At 55.8% G+C, this 15408-nt stretch overlaps 1 protein-coding gene across 1 annotated transcript in view; it reads right to left on the reverse strand.

Annotated features, from left to right (window-relative positions):
- LOC120037654 (zinc finger CCHC domain-containing protein 24-like) overlaps positions 1 to 15408 on the reverse strand; it is a 50048-nt gene that overhangs the window by 14135 nt on the left and 20505 nt on the right. Inside the window, exon 2 of the mRNA XM_038983650.1 lies at positions 3932 to 4096. Coding sequence (XP_038839578.1) covers positions 3932 to 4096 — 165 coding nt within the window. The remainder of the gene's footprint in view (positions 1 to 3931; positions 4097 to 15408) is intronic.

Here is a 15408-nt window from a genome sequence, read left to right on the forward strand (position 1 = left end):
GGGCCTCACTAAAGTCGGTTACGATGTCTTTGTGTATTCAAATTGCCATTGATAAAATGCAATTGTCTTTGTTGTCTGTAACTTATGCCTGCCCATACCATAACCCCACCACCACCATGGGGCACTCTGTTTACAACTCTGACATCAGCAAACCACTCGCCCACACGACGCCATACACGCTGTTTGCCATCTGCCTGGGACAGTTGAAACCGGGAATCTACCGTGGAGAGCACACTTCTCCAGCGTGCCAGTGCCCATCAAAGGTGAGCATTTGCCCACTAAAGTCGGTTACGATGTCGAACTGCAGTCAGGCCATGACCATGGTGAGGACGACGAGCATGCAGATGAGCTTCCCTGAGACGGATTCTGTTTGTGCAGAAATTCTTTGGTTGTGCAAACCCATAGTTTCATCAGCTGTCCAGGTGGCTTGTCCCAGAGGTGATTTTTTAAAATTTCTTTTTTTACCCCCTTTTTCTCCCCAATTTCGTGATATCCAGTTGCTGGTAGTTACTGTCTTGTCTCATCGCTACAACTCCTGCACAGACTTGGGAGAGGCGAAGGTCGAGAGCCATGTGTCCTCCGAAACACAACCCAACCAAGCCGCACTGCTTCTTAACACAGTGTGCATCCAATCCGGAAGTCAGCCGCACCAATGTGTCGGAGGAAACATCGTACACCTAGCGACCTGGTCAGCGTGCACTGCGCCCGGGCCGCCACAGGAGTTGCTAGTGCGCGATGAGACAAGGATATCCCTGCCGGCCAAACCCCCCCTAACCCGGACGACGCTAGGCCAATTTTGCACCGCCCCACGGGCCTCCCGGTCGCGGCCGGCTGCGACAGAGCCTGGGCTCGAACCCAGAGTCTCTGGTGGCACAGCTAGCACTGCGATACAGTGCCTTAGAACACTGCGCCACCCGGGACGCCCCCCACAGGTGATTTTTTATTTATTTTTATTTCACCTTTATTTAACCAGGTAGGCCAGTTTAGAACAAGTTCTCATTTACAACTGCAACCTGGCCAAGATAAAGCAAAGCAGTGCGACAAAAACAACAACACATGGGATAAACAAACGTACAGTCAATAACACAATAGAAAAATCTGTATACAGTGTGTGCAAATGAAGTAAGGAGGTAAGGCAATAAATAGACCAATAGTGGCGAAGTAATTACAATTTAGCAATTTACACTGGAGTGATAGATGTGCAGATGATGATGTGCAAGTAGAAATAATGGTGTGCAAAAGAGCAGAAAAACAAAAACAAATATGGGGATGAGGTAGCTAGTAGGTTGGGTGGGCTATTTACATATGGACTGTGTACAGCTGCAGCGATCGGTAAGCTGCTCTGACAGCTAACGCTTAAAGTTAGTGAGGGAGATATAAGTCTCCAACTTCAGCGATTTTTGCAATTTGTTCCAGTCACTGGCAGCAGAGAATTGGAAGGAAAGGCTGACCAAAGAGGTGTTGGCTTTGGGGATGACCAGTGAAATATACCTGCTGGAGCCCGTGCTACGGGTGGGTGTTGCTATGGTGACCAGTGAGCTGAGATAAGGCGGAGCTTTACCTAGCAAAGACTTATAGATGGCCTAGAGCCAGTGGGTTTGGTGACGAATATGTAGCGAGGACCAGCCAACGAGAGCATACAGGTCGCAGTGGTGGGTAGTATATGGGGCTTTGGTGACCAAACGGATGGCACTGTGATAGACTGCATCCAATTTGCTGAGTAGAGTGTTGGAGGCTATTTTGTAAATGACATCGCCGAAGTCAAGGATCAGTAGGATAGTCAGTTTTACGAGGGTATGTTTGGCAGCATGAGTGAAGGAGGCTTTGTTGCGAAATAGGAAGAAGATTCTAGATTTAACTTTGGATTGGAGATGCTTAATGTGAGTCTGGAAGGAGAGTTTACAGTCTAGCCAGACACCTAGGTATTTATAGTTGTCCACATATTCTAAGTCAGAACCGTCCAGAGTAGTGATGCTAGTCGGGCAGGCGGGTGCAGGCAGCGATCGGTTGAAGAGCATGCATTTCGTTTTACTAGCATTTAAGAGCAGTTGGAGGCCACGGAAGGAGTGTTGTATGGCGTTGAAGCTCGTTTGGAGGTTTGTTAACACAGTGTACAAAGAAGGGCCAGATGTATACAGAATGGTGTCGTCTGTGTAGACGACACCATTGATATATACAGAGAAAAGAGTCGGCCCGAGAATTGAACCCTGTGGCACCCCCATACAGACTGCCAGAGGTCCGGACAACAGGCCCTCCGATTTGACACACTAGACTCTATCTGAGAAGTAGTTAGTGAACCAGGTGAGGCAGTCATTAGAGAAACCAAGGCTGTTGAGTCTGCCGATATGAATACGGTGATTGACAGAGTTGAAAGCCTTGGCCAGGTCGATGAAGACGGCTGCACAGTACTGTCTTTTATCGATGGCGGTTATGATATCGTTTAGGACCTTGAGCGTGGCTGAGGTGCACCCGTGACCAGCTCGGAAACCAGTTTGCATAGCGGAGAAGGTACTTTGGAATTCGAAATGGTCGGTGATCTGTTTGTTAACTTGGCTTTCGAAGACTTTAGAAAGGCAGGGCAGGATGGATAGAGGTCTGTAACAGTTTGGGTCTAGAGTGTCTCCCCCTTTAGAGAGGGGGATGACCGCGGCCGCTTTCCAATCTTTAGGAATCTCAGATGATACGAAAGAGAGGTTGAACAGACTAGTAATAAGGGTTGCAACAATTTCGGCAGATAATTTTAGGAAGAGAGGGTCCAGATTGTCTAGCCCAGCTGATTTGTAGGGATCCAGATTTTGCAGTTCTTTCGGAACATCAGCTGTCTGGATTTGGGTGAAGGAGAAGCGGGGGGGTTTGGGCCAGTTGCTGCGGGGGGTGCGGAGCTGTTGGCCAGGGTTGGGGTAGCCAGATGGAAAGCATGGCCAGCCATAGAGTAATGCTTATTGAAATTCTCGATTATCATGGATTTATCAGTGGTGACAGTGTTTCCTAGCCGGATGTGGAGGTCCTGGGCTGGCGTGGATACACGTGGTCTGCAAATTCTCTAAAATGACGTTGGAGGCAGCTTATGGTAGAGAAATTAACATTACATTCTCTGGCAACAGCTCTGGTGGTCATTCCTGCATTCAGCATGCCAACTGCATATTCCCTCAAACCTTGAGACATTTGTGGCATTGTGTGACAAAACTGCACAGTTTAGAGTGGCCTTTTATTGCACAAGGTGCACTTGTGTAGTGATCATGCTGTTTAATCAGCTTTTTGATATACCACACCTATCAGGTGTGGCAAGGGAAGAAAGGCTCACTAAACAAATTTGTGCAACATTTTTGAGAGAAATAAGCTTTTTGTGTGTATGGGAAATGTATGCGATGTTTTATTTCAGCTCATGAAACATGTGACCAACACTTTACATGTTGCATTTATATTTTTGTTGGGAATAGTTAAACCATTTCTTGGAATGTATTGCTGTTGAGATGAATAGTTTACAAGTGACAGAGCTCTGGGCCCATGTTCACAAAGTGTCTCAGAGTACTGTAGGATTGCCAATCTAGGATCAGGTCCCCCCCGTCCAAATAATCTTAATCATTGTGATCTAAAATGCAAACTGATCCTAGATCAGCACTCACACTCTGAAGCACTCTTTATTTTACTCTATTTTAATCAGGCAAGTTGGGAACAACCTAGAAACTGTAAGCAGCGACAATTGTGTCCCAAATAGCACCCATTCCCTATATAGTGCACTACTTTTGACCAGAGCCCACTGCCTCAATTTACATGCTCTCCCTTCCAAACCCTGACTACACACACACACACACACACACACACACACACACACACACACACACACACACACACACACACACACACACACACACACACACACACACACACACACACACACACACACACACACACACACATGTTGTCCTACCTGCTTGTGTGGGTAGACGTTGATGTGACACTTGATACATTCTTGTCCCATGTTGGCCCAGGAGTTGCCACTCATCCACTTCCTCTTACACTTGGGACATTTGTACTCTCCAAAACACCTCTTCTTCCCCTGGTACGGAGTTAGACCCTCGCCTTTAGGCCTTGCCTGGGATTACAAGACAGAGAGGTTTAGATGGTAGTTTAAGCTATATCAATTGGGCTAAAGTCAGTATACAGAAGGTCCCTGAAACAGATAGTGAGAACCCAAAAGAGACAACAAAGACTGATGCAAAAAGTGAACTTTACCCAAGCTACCCTTTGTCTTTCCTTGATTTGTTATTTTGGGTGGTGTGTGCATGTCATACAGTATTTTCCTATGCATATTGTAACACTGAATGAATTGAGAAACTGAGACTGAGTGAGGAGAAGGCTTTTCGGCCTTCATACATGCACTCTGTCAAACACACACACACACAACACACACACTCCGTCAGCAATGAAATAAGGCTCGCGAGAGGCCAATATCCCTGGGAGGGGCTCTTACTCATCATACTGAGTATATACTGTGTGCGTCCCAAATGGCACCCTATTCTCTATATAGTGCACTACTTTTGACCAGAGTCCATATGGCTCTGTAGTGGGGAATGTAGGGAATAGGGTGCCATTTGGGACACCGTCCCATACTGGCAGTGGTTCATCTAGGCCTGGCCACTACAACAGCAACAAGGAGTAAAAGTTACATTTTCTTCCCCTAGTGTCGCATATAAAAGAACGATTGATGTCATTGCGGGGATAAATCACCACACGTGCATATGTCCTGCCAAAACTAACCAATTAGGGGGCTTGACTGGCAATGGCTAAACTCCCAGTGGCTGACAGTTGAAGCGTTTGGCTTATGTCACGTTAGAATCTGAAACCCGCCCATCAGATGCAAATCACCTTGTACTAAAACCCACTGTAGCCTAATAAAACACACACTGCTCTCAACCATTCCTAAGAATGCACTTTTTTGTTCCAGTCCAGCACTAGCACACCTGATTCAACTAGTCAACTAATCAGGGTGGTGGAGAGAGTGGTGTGTAGGATGATGGAGAGATGTGTACTGTGGTGGAGAGGAGTGTAGGGTGGTAGAGAGGAGTGTAGGGTGGCAGAGAGGAGTGGAGGGTGGTGGAGAGGGTTGTGTGTAGGATGATGGAGAGATGTGTACTGTGGTGGAGAGGAGTGTAGGGTGGTGGAGAGGAGTGGAGGGTGGTGGAGAGGGTGGTGGGTGGTGGGGAGTTGTGTAGGGTGGTGGAGAGGTGTGTAGGGTGGTAGAGAGGAGTGGAGGGTGGTGGAGAGGTGGAGAGGTGTGGAGGGTGGTGGGGAGTTGTGTAGGGTGGTGGAGAGGTGTGTAGGGTGGTGGAGAGGTGTGTAGGGTGGTGGAGAGGTGGAGAGGTGTGTAGGGTGGTGGAGAGGTGTGTAGGGTGGTGGAGAGGTGTGTAGGGTGGTGGGGAGTTGTGTAGGGTGGTGGAGAGGTGGAGAGGTGTATAGGGTGGTGGAGAGGTGTGTATGGGGGTGGAGAGGTGTGTAGGGTGGTGGAGAGGTGTGTAGGGTGGTGGGGAGTTGTGTAGGGTGGTGGAGAGGTGTGTAGGGTGGTGGAGAGGTGGAGAGATGTGTAGGGTGGTGGAGAGGTGTGTAGGGGGGTGGAGAGGTGTGTAGGGTGGTGGAGAGGTGGAGAGGTGTGTAGGGTGGTGGGGAGGTGTGTAGAGTGGTGGAGAGGTGTGTAGGGTGGTGGGGAGGTGTGTAGAGTGGTGGAGAGGTGTGTAGGGTGGTGGAGAGGTGTGTAGGGTGGTGGAGAGGTGTGTAGGGTGGTGGGGAGGTGGAGAGGTGTGTAGGGTGGTGGAGAGGTGGAGAGTTGTGTAGGGTGGTGGGGAGGTGGAGAGGTGTGTAGGGTGGTGGAGAGGTGGAGAGGTGTGTAGGGTGGTGGAGAGGTGTGTAGGGTGGTGGAGAGGAGTGTAGGGTGGTGGAGAGGTGTGTAAGGTGTTGGAAAGGTGGAGAGGTGTGTAGGGTGGTGGGGAGGTGTGTAGGGTGGTGGAGAGGTGTGTAGGTGTTGGAAAGGTGGAGAGGTGTGTAGGGTGGTGGGGAGGTGTGTAGGGTGGTGGAGAGGTGTGTAGGTGCTGGAGAGAGTGTGGGGTGGTGGAGAGGTGGAGAGGTGTGTAGGGTGGTGGAGAGGTGTGTAGGGTGGTGGAGAGGTGTGTAGGGTGGTGGAGAGGTGTGTAGGGTGGTGGAGAGGTGTATAGGGTGGTGGAGAGGTGGAGAGGTGTGTAGGGTGGTGGAGAGAGTGTAGGGTGGTGGAGAGGTGGAGAGGTGTGTAGGGTGGTGGAGAGTTGTGTAGGGTGGTATGGAGTTGTGTAGGGTGGTGGAGAGGTGTGTAGGGTGGTGGAGAGGTGGAGAGATGTGTAGGGTGGTGGAGAGGTGTGTAGGGGGGTGGAGAGGTGTGTAGGGTGGTGGAGAGGTGGAGAGGTGTGTAGGGTGGTGGGGAGGTGTGTAGAGTGGTGGAGAGGTGTGTAGGGTGGTGGGGAGGTGTGTAGAGTGGTGGAGAGGTGTGTAGGGTGGTGGAGAGGTGTGTAGGGTGGTGGAGAGGTGTGTAGGGTGGTGGAGAGGTGGAGAGGTGTGTAGGGTGGTGGGGAGGTGGAGAGTTGTGTAGGGTGGTGGGGAGGTGGAGAGGTGTGTAGGGTGGTGGAGAGGTGGAGAGGTGTGTAGGGTGGTGGAGAGGTGGAGAGTTGTGTAGGGTGGTGGGGAGGTGGAGAGGTGTGTAGGGTGGTGGAGAGGTGTGTAGGGTGCTGGAGAGGTGTATAGGGTGGTGGAGAGGTGGAGAGGTGTGTAGGGTGGTGGAGAGGTATGTAGGGTGCTGGAGAGGTGTGTGGGGTGGTGGAGAGATGTAGAGGTGTGTAGGGTGGTGGGGAGGTGTGTAGGGTGGTGGAGAGGTGTGTAGGGTGGTGGGGAGGTGGAGAGGTGTGTAGGGTGGTGGAGAGGTGTGTAGGGTGGTGGGGAGGTGTGTAGGGTGGTGGAGAGGTGTGTAGGGTGCTGGAGAGGTGTGTAGGGTGGTGGGGAGGTGTGTATGTGTGTAGGGTGGTGGAGAGGTGTGTAGGGTGGTGGAGAGGTGGAGAGGGTGGTGGAGAGTTGTGTAGGGTGGTGGAGAGGTGTGTAGGGTGGTGGAGAGGTGGAGAGGTGTGTAGGGTGGTGGAGAGGTGTGTAGGGTGCCGGAGAGGTGTATAGGGTGGTGGAGAGGAGGAGAGGTGTGTATGGTGGTGGAGAGGTGTGTAGGGTGCTGGAGAGGTGTGTGGGGTGGTGGAGAGATGGAGAGGTGTGTAGGGTGGTGGGGAGATGTGTAGGGTGGTGGAGAGGTGTGTAGGGTGGTGGGGTGGTGGAGAGGTGTGTAGGGTGGTGGAGAGGTGTGTAGGGTGGTGGGGAGGTGTGTAGGGTGGTGGAGAGGTGGAGGTGGAGAGGGTGGTGGGGAGGTGGAGAGGTGTGTAGGGTGGTGGAGAGGTGTGTAGGGTGGTGGAGAGGTGGAGAGGTGTGTAGGGTGGTGGAGAGATGTGTAGGGTGGTGGAGAGGTGGAGAGGGTGGTGGGGAGGTTTGTAGGGTGGTGGAGAGGTGTGTAGGGTGGTAGAGAGGAGTGTAGGGTGGTGGAGAGGAGTGGAGGGTGGTGGAGAGGGTGGTGGGTGGTGGGGAGTTGTGTAGGGTGGTGGAGAGGTGTGTAGGGTGGTAGAGAGGAGTGGAGGGTGGTGGAGAGGTGGAGAGGTGTGTAGGGTGGTGGGGAGTTGTGTAGGGTGGTGGAGAGGTGTGTAGGGTGGTGGAGAGGTGTGTAGGGTGGTGGAGAGGTGGAGAGGTGTGTAGGGTGGTGGAGAGGTGTGTAGGGTGGTGGAGAGGTGTGTAGGGTGGTGGGGAGTTGTGTAGGGTGGTGGAGAGGTGGAGAGGTGTATAGGGTGGTGGAGAGGTGTGTAGGGGGGTGGAGAGGTGTGTAGGGTGGTGGAGAGGTGTGTAGGGTGGTGGGGAGTTGTGTAGGGTGGTGGAGAGGTGTGTAGGGTGGTGGAGAGGTGGAGAGATGTGTAGGGTGGTGGAGAGGTGTGTAGGGGGGTGGAGAGGTGTGTAGGGTGGTGGAGAGGTGGAGAGGTGTGTAGGGTGGTGGGGAGGTGTGTAGAGTGGTGGAGAGGTGTGTAGGGTGGTGGGGAGGTGTGTAGAGTGGTGGAGAGGTGTGTAGGGTGGTGGAGAGGTGTGTAGGGTGGTGGAGAGGTGTGTAGGGTGGTGGGGAGGTGGAGAGGTGTGTAGGGTGGTGGAGAGGTGGAGAGTTGTGTAGGGTGGTGGGGAGGTGGAGAGGTGTGTAGGGTGGTGGAGAGGTGGAGAGGTGTGTAGGGTGGTGGAGAGGTGTGTAGGGTGGTGGAGAGGAGTGTAGGGTGGTGGAGAGGTGTGTAGGGTGTTGGAAAGGTGGAGAGGTGTGTAGGGTGGTGGGGAGGTGTGTAGGGTGGTGGAGAGGTGTGTAGGTGTTGGAAAGGTGGAGAGGTGTGTAGGGTGGTGGGGAGGTGTGTAGGGTGGTGGAGAGGTGTGTAGGTGCTGGAGAGAGTGTGGGGTGGTGGAGAGGTGGAGAGGTGTGTAGGGTGGTGGAGAGGTGTGTAGGGTGGTGGAGAGGTGTGTAGGGTGGTGGAGAGGTGTATAGGGTGGTGGAGAGGTGGAGAGGTGTGTAGGGTGGTGGAGAGAGTGTAGGGTGGTGGAGAGGTGGAGAGGTGTGTAGGGTGGTGGAGAGGTGTGTAGGGTGGTATGGAGTTGTGTAGGGTGGTGGAGAGGTGTGTAGGGTGGTGGAGAGGTGGAGAGATGTGTAGGGTGGTGGAGAGGTGTGTAGGGGGGTGGAGAGGTGTGTAGGGTGGTGGAGAGGTGGAGAGGTGTGTAGGGTGGTGGGGAGGTGTGTAGAGTGGTGGAGAGGTGTGTAGGGTGGTGGGGAGGTGTGTAGAGTGGTGGAGAGGTGTGTAGGGTGGTGGAGAGGTGTGTAGGGTGGTGGAGAGGTGTGTAGGGTGGTGGAGAGGTGGAGAGGTGTGTAGGGTGGTGGGGAGGTGGAGAGTTGTGTAGGGTGGTGGGGAGGTGGAGAGGTGTGTAGGGTGGTGGAGAGGTGGAGAGGTGTGTAGGGTGGTGGAGAGGTGGAGAGTTGTGTAGGGTGGTGGGGAGGTGGAGAGGTGTGTAGGGTGGTGGAGAGGTGTGTAGGGTGCTGGAGAGGTGTATAGGGTGGTGGAGAGGTGGAGAGGTGTGTAGGGTGGTGGAGAGGTATGTAGGGTGCTGGAGAGGTGTGTGGGGTGGTGGAGAGATGTAGAGGTGTGTAGGGTGGTGGGGAGGTGTGTAGGGTGGTGGAGAGGTGTGTAGGGTGGTGGGGAGGTGGAGAGGTGTGTAGGGTGGTGGAGAGGTGTGTAGGGTGGTGGGGAGGTGTGTAGGGTGGTGGAGAGGTGTGTAGGGTGCTGGAGAGGTGTGTAGGGTGGTGGGGAGGTGTGTATGTGTGTAGGGTGGTGGAGAGGTGTGTAGGGTGGTGGAGAGGTGGAGAGGGTGGTGGAGAGTTGTGTAGGGTGGTGGAGAGGTGTGTAGGGTGGTGGAGAGGTGGGTAGGGTGGTGGAGAGGTGTGTAGGGTGGTGGAGAGGTGTGTAGGGTGCCGGAGAGGTGTATAGGGTGGTGGAGAGGAGGAGAGGTGTGTATGGTGGTGGAGAGGTGTGTAGGGTGCTGGAGAGGTGTGTAGGGTGGTGGGGAGATGTGTAGGGTGGTGGAGAGGTGTGTAGGGTGGTGGGGTGGTGGAGAGGTGTGTAGGGTGGTGGAGAGGTGTGTAGGGTGGTGGGGAGGTGTGTAGGGTGGTGGAGAGGTGGAGGTGGAGAGGGTGGTGGGGAGGTGGAGAGGTGTGTAGGGTGGTGGAGAGGTGTGTAGGGTGGTGGAGAGGTGGAGAGGTGTGTAGGGTGGTGGAGAGATGTGTAGGGTGGTGGAGAGGTGGAGAGGGTGGTGGGGAGGTTTGTAGGGTGGTGGAGAGGTGTGTAGGGTGGTAGAGAGGAGTGTAGGGTGGTGGAGAGGAGTGGAGGGTGGTGGAGAGGGTGGTGGGTGGTGGGGAGTTGTGTAGGGTGGTGGAGAGGTGTGTAGGGTGGTAGAGAGGAGTGGAGGGTGGTGGAGAGGTGGAGAGGTGTGTAGGGTGGTGGGGAGTTGTGTAGGGTGGTGGAGAGGTGTGTAGGGTGGTGGAGAGGTGTGTAGGGTGGTGGAGAGGTGGAGAGGTGTGTAGGGTGGTGGAGAGGTGTGTAGGGTGGTGGAGAGGTGTGTAGGGTGGTGGGGAGTTGTGTAGGGTGGTGGAGAGGTGGAGAGGTGTGTATGGTGGTGGGGAGGTGTGTAGAGTGGTGGAGAGGTGTGTAGGGTGGTGGAGAGGTGTGTAGGGTGGTGGAGAGGTGTGTAGGGTGCTGGAGAGGTGTGTGGGGTGGTGGAGAGATGTGTAGGGTGGTGGAGAGGTGTGTAGGGTGCTGGAGAGGTGTGTGGGGTGGTGGAGAGATGGAGAGGTGTGTAGGGTGGTGGGGAGATGTGTAGGGTGGTGGAGAGGTGTGTAGGGTGGTGGGGAGGTGGAGAGGGGTGTGTAGGGTGGTGGAGAGGTGTGTAGGGTGGTGGGGAGGTGTGTAGGGTGGTGGAGAGGTGGAGGTGGAGAGGGTGGTGGGGAGGTGGAGAGGTGTGTAGGGTGGTGGAGAGGTGTGTAGGGTGGTGGGGAGGTGTGTATGTGTGTAGGGTGGTGGAGAGGTGTGTAGGGTGGTGGAGAGGTGGAGAGGGTGGTGGAGAGGTGTGTAGGGTGGTGGAGAGGTGTGTAGGGTGGTGGAGAGGTGGAGAGGTGTGTAGGGTGGTGGAGAGGTGTGTAGGGTGGTGGAGAGGTGTGTAGGATGCCGGAGAGGTGTATAGGGTGGTGGAGAGGAGGAGAGGTGTGTAGGGTGGTGGAGAGGTGTGTAGGGTGCTGGAGAGGTGTGTAGGGTGCCGGAGAGGTGTATAGGGTGGTGGAGAGGAGGAGAGGTGTGTAGGGTGGTGGGGAGATGTGTAGGGTGGTGGAGAGGTGTGTAGGGTGGTGGGGTGGTGGAGAGGGGTGTAGGGTGGTGGAGAGGTGTGTAGGGTGGTGGGGAGGTGTGTAGGGTGGTGGAGAGGTGGAGGTGGAGAGGGTGGTGGGGAGGTGGAGAGGTGTGTAGGGTGGTGGAGAGGTGTGTAGGGTGGTGGAGAGGTGGAGAGGTGTGTAGGGTGGTGGAGAGATGTGTAGGGTGGTGGAGAGGTGGAGAGGTGGAGAGGGTGGTGGGGAGGTTTGTAGGGTGGTGGAGAGGTGTGTAGGGTGGTAGAGAGGAGTGTAGGGTGGTGGAGAGGTGTGTAGGGTGGTAGAGAGTTGTGTAGGGTGCTGGAAAGGTGGAGAGGTGTGTAGGGTGGTGGGGAGATGTGTAGGGTGCTGGAGAGGTGTGTAGGGTGGTGGAGAGGTGTGTAGGGTGGTGGAGAGGTGTGTAGGGGGGTGGGGAGTTGTGTAGGGTGGTGGAGAGGTGTGTAGGGTGGTGGAGAGGTGTATATGGTGGTGGAGAGGTGTGTAGGGTGGTGGAGAGGTGTGTAGGTTGGTGGAGAGGTGTGTAGGGTGGTGGGGAGGTGTGTAGGGTGGTGGAGAGGTGGAGGTGGAGAGGGTGGTGGGGAGGTGGAGAGGTGTGTAGGGTGGTGGAGAGGTGTGTAGGGTGGTGGGGAGGTGTGTATGTGTGTAGGGTGGTGGAGAGGTGTGTAGGGTGGTGGAGAGGTGGAGAGGGTGGTGGAGAGGTGTGTAGGGTGGTGGAGAGGTGTGTAGGGTGGTGGAGAGGTGGAGAGGTGTGTAGGGTGGTGGAGAGGTGTGTAGGGTGGTGGAGAGGTGTGTAGGGTGCCGGAGAGGTGTATAGGGTGGTGGAGAGGAGGAGAGGTGTGTAGGGTGGTGGAGAGGTGTGTAGGGTGCTGGAGAGGTGTGTAGGGTGCCGGAGAGGTGTATAGGGTGGTGGAGAGGAGGAGAGGTGTGTAGGGTGGTGGGGAGATGTGTAGGGTGGTGGAGAGGTGTGTAGGGTGGTGGGGTGGTGGAGAGGGGTGTAGGGTGGTGGGGAGTTGTGTAGGGTGGTGGAGAGGTGTGTAGGGTGGTGGAGAGGTGGAGAGATGTGTAGGGTGGTGGAGAGGTGTGTAGGGGGGTGGAGAGGTGTGTAGGGTGGTGGAGAGGTGGAGAGGTGTGTAGGGTGGTGGGGAGGTGTGTAGAGTGGTGGAGAGGTGTGTAGGGTGGTGGGGAGGTGTGTAGAGTGGTGGAGAGGTGTGTAGGGTGGTGGAGAGGTGTGTAGGGTGGTGGAGAGGTGTGTAGGGTGGTGGGGAGGTGGAGAGGTGTGTAGGGTGGTGGAGAGGTGGAGAGTTGTGTAGGGTGGTGGGGAGGTGGAGAGGTGTGTAGGGTGGTGGAGAGGTGGAGAGGTGTGTAGGGTGGTGGAGAGGTGTGTAGGGTGGTGGAGAGGAGTGTAGGGTGGTGGAGAGGTGTGTAAGGTGTTGGAAAGGTGGAGAGGTGTGTAGGGTGGTGGGGAGGTGTGTAGGGTGGTGGAGAGGTGTGTAGGTGTTGGAAAGGTGGAGAGGTGTGTAGGGTGGTGGGGAGGTGTGTAGGGTGGTGGAGAGGTGTGTAGGTGCTGGAGAGAGTGTGGGGTGGTGGAGAGGTGGAGAGGTGTGTAGGGTGGTGGAGAGGTGTGTAGGGTGGTGGAGAGGTGTGTAGGGTGGTGGAGAGGTGTGTAGGGTGGTGGAGAGGTGTATAGGGTGGTGGAGAGGTGGAGAGGTGTGTAGGGTGGTGGAGAGAGTGTAGGGTGGTGGAGAGGTGGAGAGGTGTGTAGGGTGGTGGAGAGGTGTGTAGGGTGGTATGGAGTTGTGTAGGGTGGTGGAGAGGTGTGTAGGGTGGTGGAGAGGTGGAGAGATGTGTAGGGTGGTGGAGAGGTGTGTAGGGGGGTGGAGAGGTGTGTAGGGTGGTGGAGAGGTGGAGAGGTGTGTAGGGTGGTGGGGAGGTGTGTAGAGTGGTGGAGAGGTGTGTAGGGTGGTGGGGAGGTGTGTAGAGTGGTGGAGAGGTGTGTAGGGTGGTGGAGAGGTGTGTAGGGTGGTGGAGAGGTGTGTAGGGTGGTGGAGAGGTGGAGAGGTGTGTAGGGTGGTGGGGAGGTGGAGAGTTGTGTAGGGTGGTGGGGAGGTGGAGAGGTGTGTAGGGTGGTGGAGAGGTGGAGAGGTGTGTAGGGTGGTGGAGAGGTGGAGAGTTGTGTAGGGTGGTGGGGAGGTGGAGAGGTGTGTAGGGTGGTGGAGAGGTGTGTAGGGTGCTGGAGAGGTGTATAGGGTGGTGGAGAGGTGGAGAGGTGTGTAGGGTGGTGGAGAGGTATGTAGGGTGCTGGAGAGGTGTGTGGGGTGGTGGAGAGATGTAGAGGTGTGTAGGGTGGTGGGGAGGTGTGTAGGGTGGTGGAGAGGTGTGTAGGGTGGTGGGGAGGTGGAGAGGTGTGTAGGGTGGTGGAGAGGTGTGTAGGGTGGTGGGGAGGTGTGTAGGGTGGTGGAGAGGTGTGTAGGGTGCTGGAGAGGTGTGTAGGGTGGTGGGGAGGTGTGTATGTGTGTAGGGTGGTGGAGAGGTGTGTAGGGTGGTGGAGAGGTGGAGAGGGTGGTGGAGAGTTGTGTAGGGTGGTGGAGAGGTGTGTAGGTGGTGGAGGGTGGAGAGGTGTGTAGGGTGGTGGAGAGGTGTGTAGGGTGGTGGAGAGGTGTGTAGGGTGCCGGAGAGGTGTATAGGGTGGTGGAGAGGAGGAGAGGTGTGTATGGTGGTGGAGAGGTGTGTAGGTGCTGGAGAGGTGTGTGGGGTGGTGGAGAGATGGAGAGGTGTGTAGGGTGGTGGGGATATGTGTAGGGTGGTGGAGAGGTGTGTAAGGGGGTGGGTGGTGGAGAGGTGTGTAGGTGGTGGTGAGAGGTGTGTAGGGTGGTGGGGAGGTGTGTAGGGTGGTGGAAGGTGGAGTGGAGAGGGTTGTGGGAGAGGTGGGAGGTGTGGGGAGGGTGGAGAGGTGTGTAGGGTGGTGAGAGTGGCAGAGTGGAGAGGTGTGTTCGGTGTGGAGAGCTGTGTCGGGTTGTGGCGAGGTGAGAGGGTGGTGGGGAGGTTGAGTGTGGAGAGGTGTGTAGGGTGGTAGAGAGGAGTGTGGGTTGGTGAGAGTGAGTGAGGTGTGGAGAGGTGGTGGTGGGGGTGGAGTTGTGTAGGGTGGTGGAGAGGTGTGTAGGGTGGTAGAGAGGAGTGGAGGGGGTGGTGGAGAGGTGGAGAGGTGTGTAGGGTGGTGGGGAGTTGTGTGGGTGGTTGGAGAGGTGTGTAGGGGTGGTGAGAGGTGTGGGGTGGTGGTAGGGGAGGTGTGAGGGTGTGGAGAGGGTGTAGGGTGGTGGAGGGTGTGTAGGGTGGGGGAGTTGTGTAGGGTGGTGGAGAGGTGGAGAGGTGTATAGGGTGGTGGAGAGGTGTGTAGGGGGGTGGGAGGTGTGTGAGGGTGTGGGAGTGTGTAGGTGGTGGGGAGTTGTGTAGGGTGGTGGAGAGGTGTGTAGGGTGGTGGAGAGGTGGGATGTGTAGGGTGGTGAGAGGTGTGTAGGGGGGTGAGAGGTGTGTAGGTGGTGGAGAGGTGGAAGGTGTGTAGGGTGTGTGGGAGGTGTGTAGAGTGGTGGAGAGGTGTGTAGGGTGGTGGGAGGTGGTAGAGTGGTGGGAGTGTGTATGGTGGTGGAGAGGTGTGTAGGGTGGTGGAGAGGTGTGTAGGGTGTGTGGGGAGGTGGAGAGTGTGTAGGGTGGTGGAGAGGGGAGAGTTGTGTAGGGTGGTGGGGGAGTGGAGAGGTGTGTAGGTGGTGGAGAGGTGGAGAGTGTGTAGGGTGGTGGAGAGGTGTGTAGGGTGGTGGAGAGGAGTGTAGGGTGGTGGAGAGGTGTGTAGGGTGTTTGAAAGGTTGAGGTGTGTAGGGTGTTGGGGAGGTGTGTGGGGTGGGAGGTTGTAGGTGTTTGGAAGGTGGAGAGGTGTGTAGGGTGGTGGGGAGGTGTGTAGGGTGGTGGAGAGGTGTGTAGGTGCTGGAGAGAGTGTGGGGTGGTGGAGAGGTGGAGAGGTGTGTATGGGTGGTGGAGAGGTGTGTAGGGTGGTGAAGGTGTGTAGGTGGTGGAGAGGTGTGGTATAGGTTGGGGAGGGTGGAGAGGTGTGTAGGGTGGTTGAGAGAGTGGTAGGGTGGTGGAGAGGTGGAGAGGTGTGTAGGGTGGTGAGAGGTGTGTAGGTGGTATGGAGTTTGTGTAGGTGTGGAGAGGTGTGTAGGGTGGTGGAGAGGTGGAGAGATGTGTAGGGTGGTGAGAGGTGTGTAGGGGGGTGGAGAGGTGTGTAGGGTGGTGAGCGGTGGAGAGGTGTGTAGGGTGGTGGGAGGTGTGTAGAGTGGTGGAGAGGTGTGTAGGGTGGTGGGTAGGTGGAGGAG

Source organism: Salvelinus namaycush, unplaced genomic scaffold (genome assembly GCF_016432855.1).
Source record: "Salvelinus namaycush isolate Seneca unplaced genomic scaffold, SaNama_1.0 Scaffold180, whole genome shotgun sequence".
Lineage (NCBI taxonomy): Eukaryota > Metazoa > Chordata > Actinopteri > Salmoniformes > Salmonidae > Salvelinus > Salvelinus namaycush.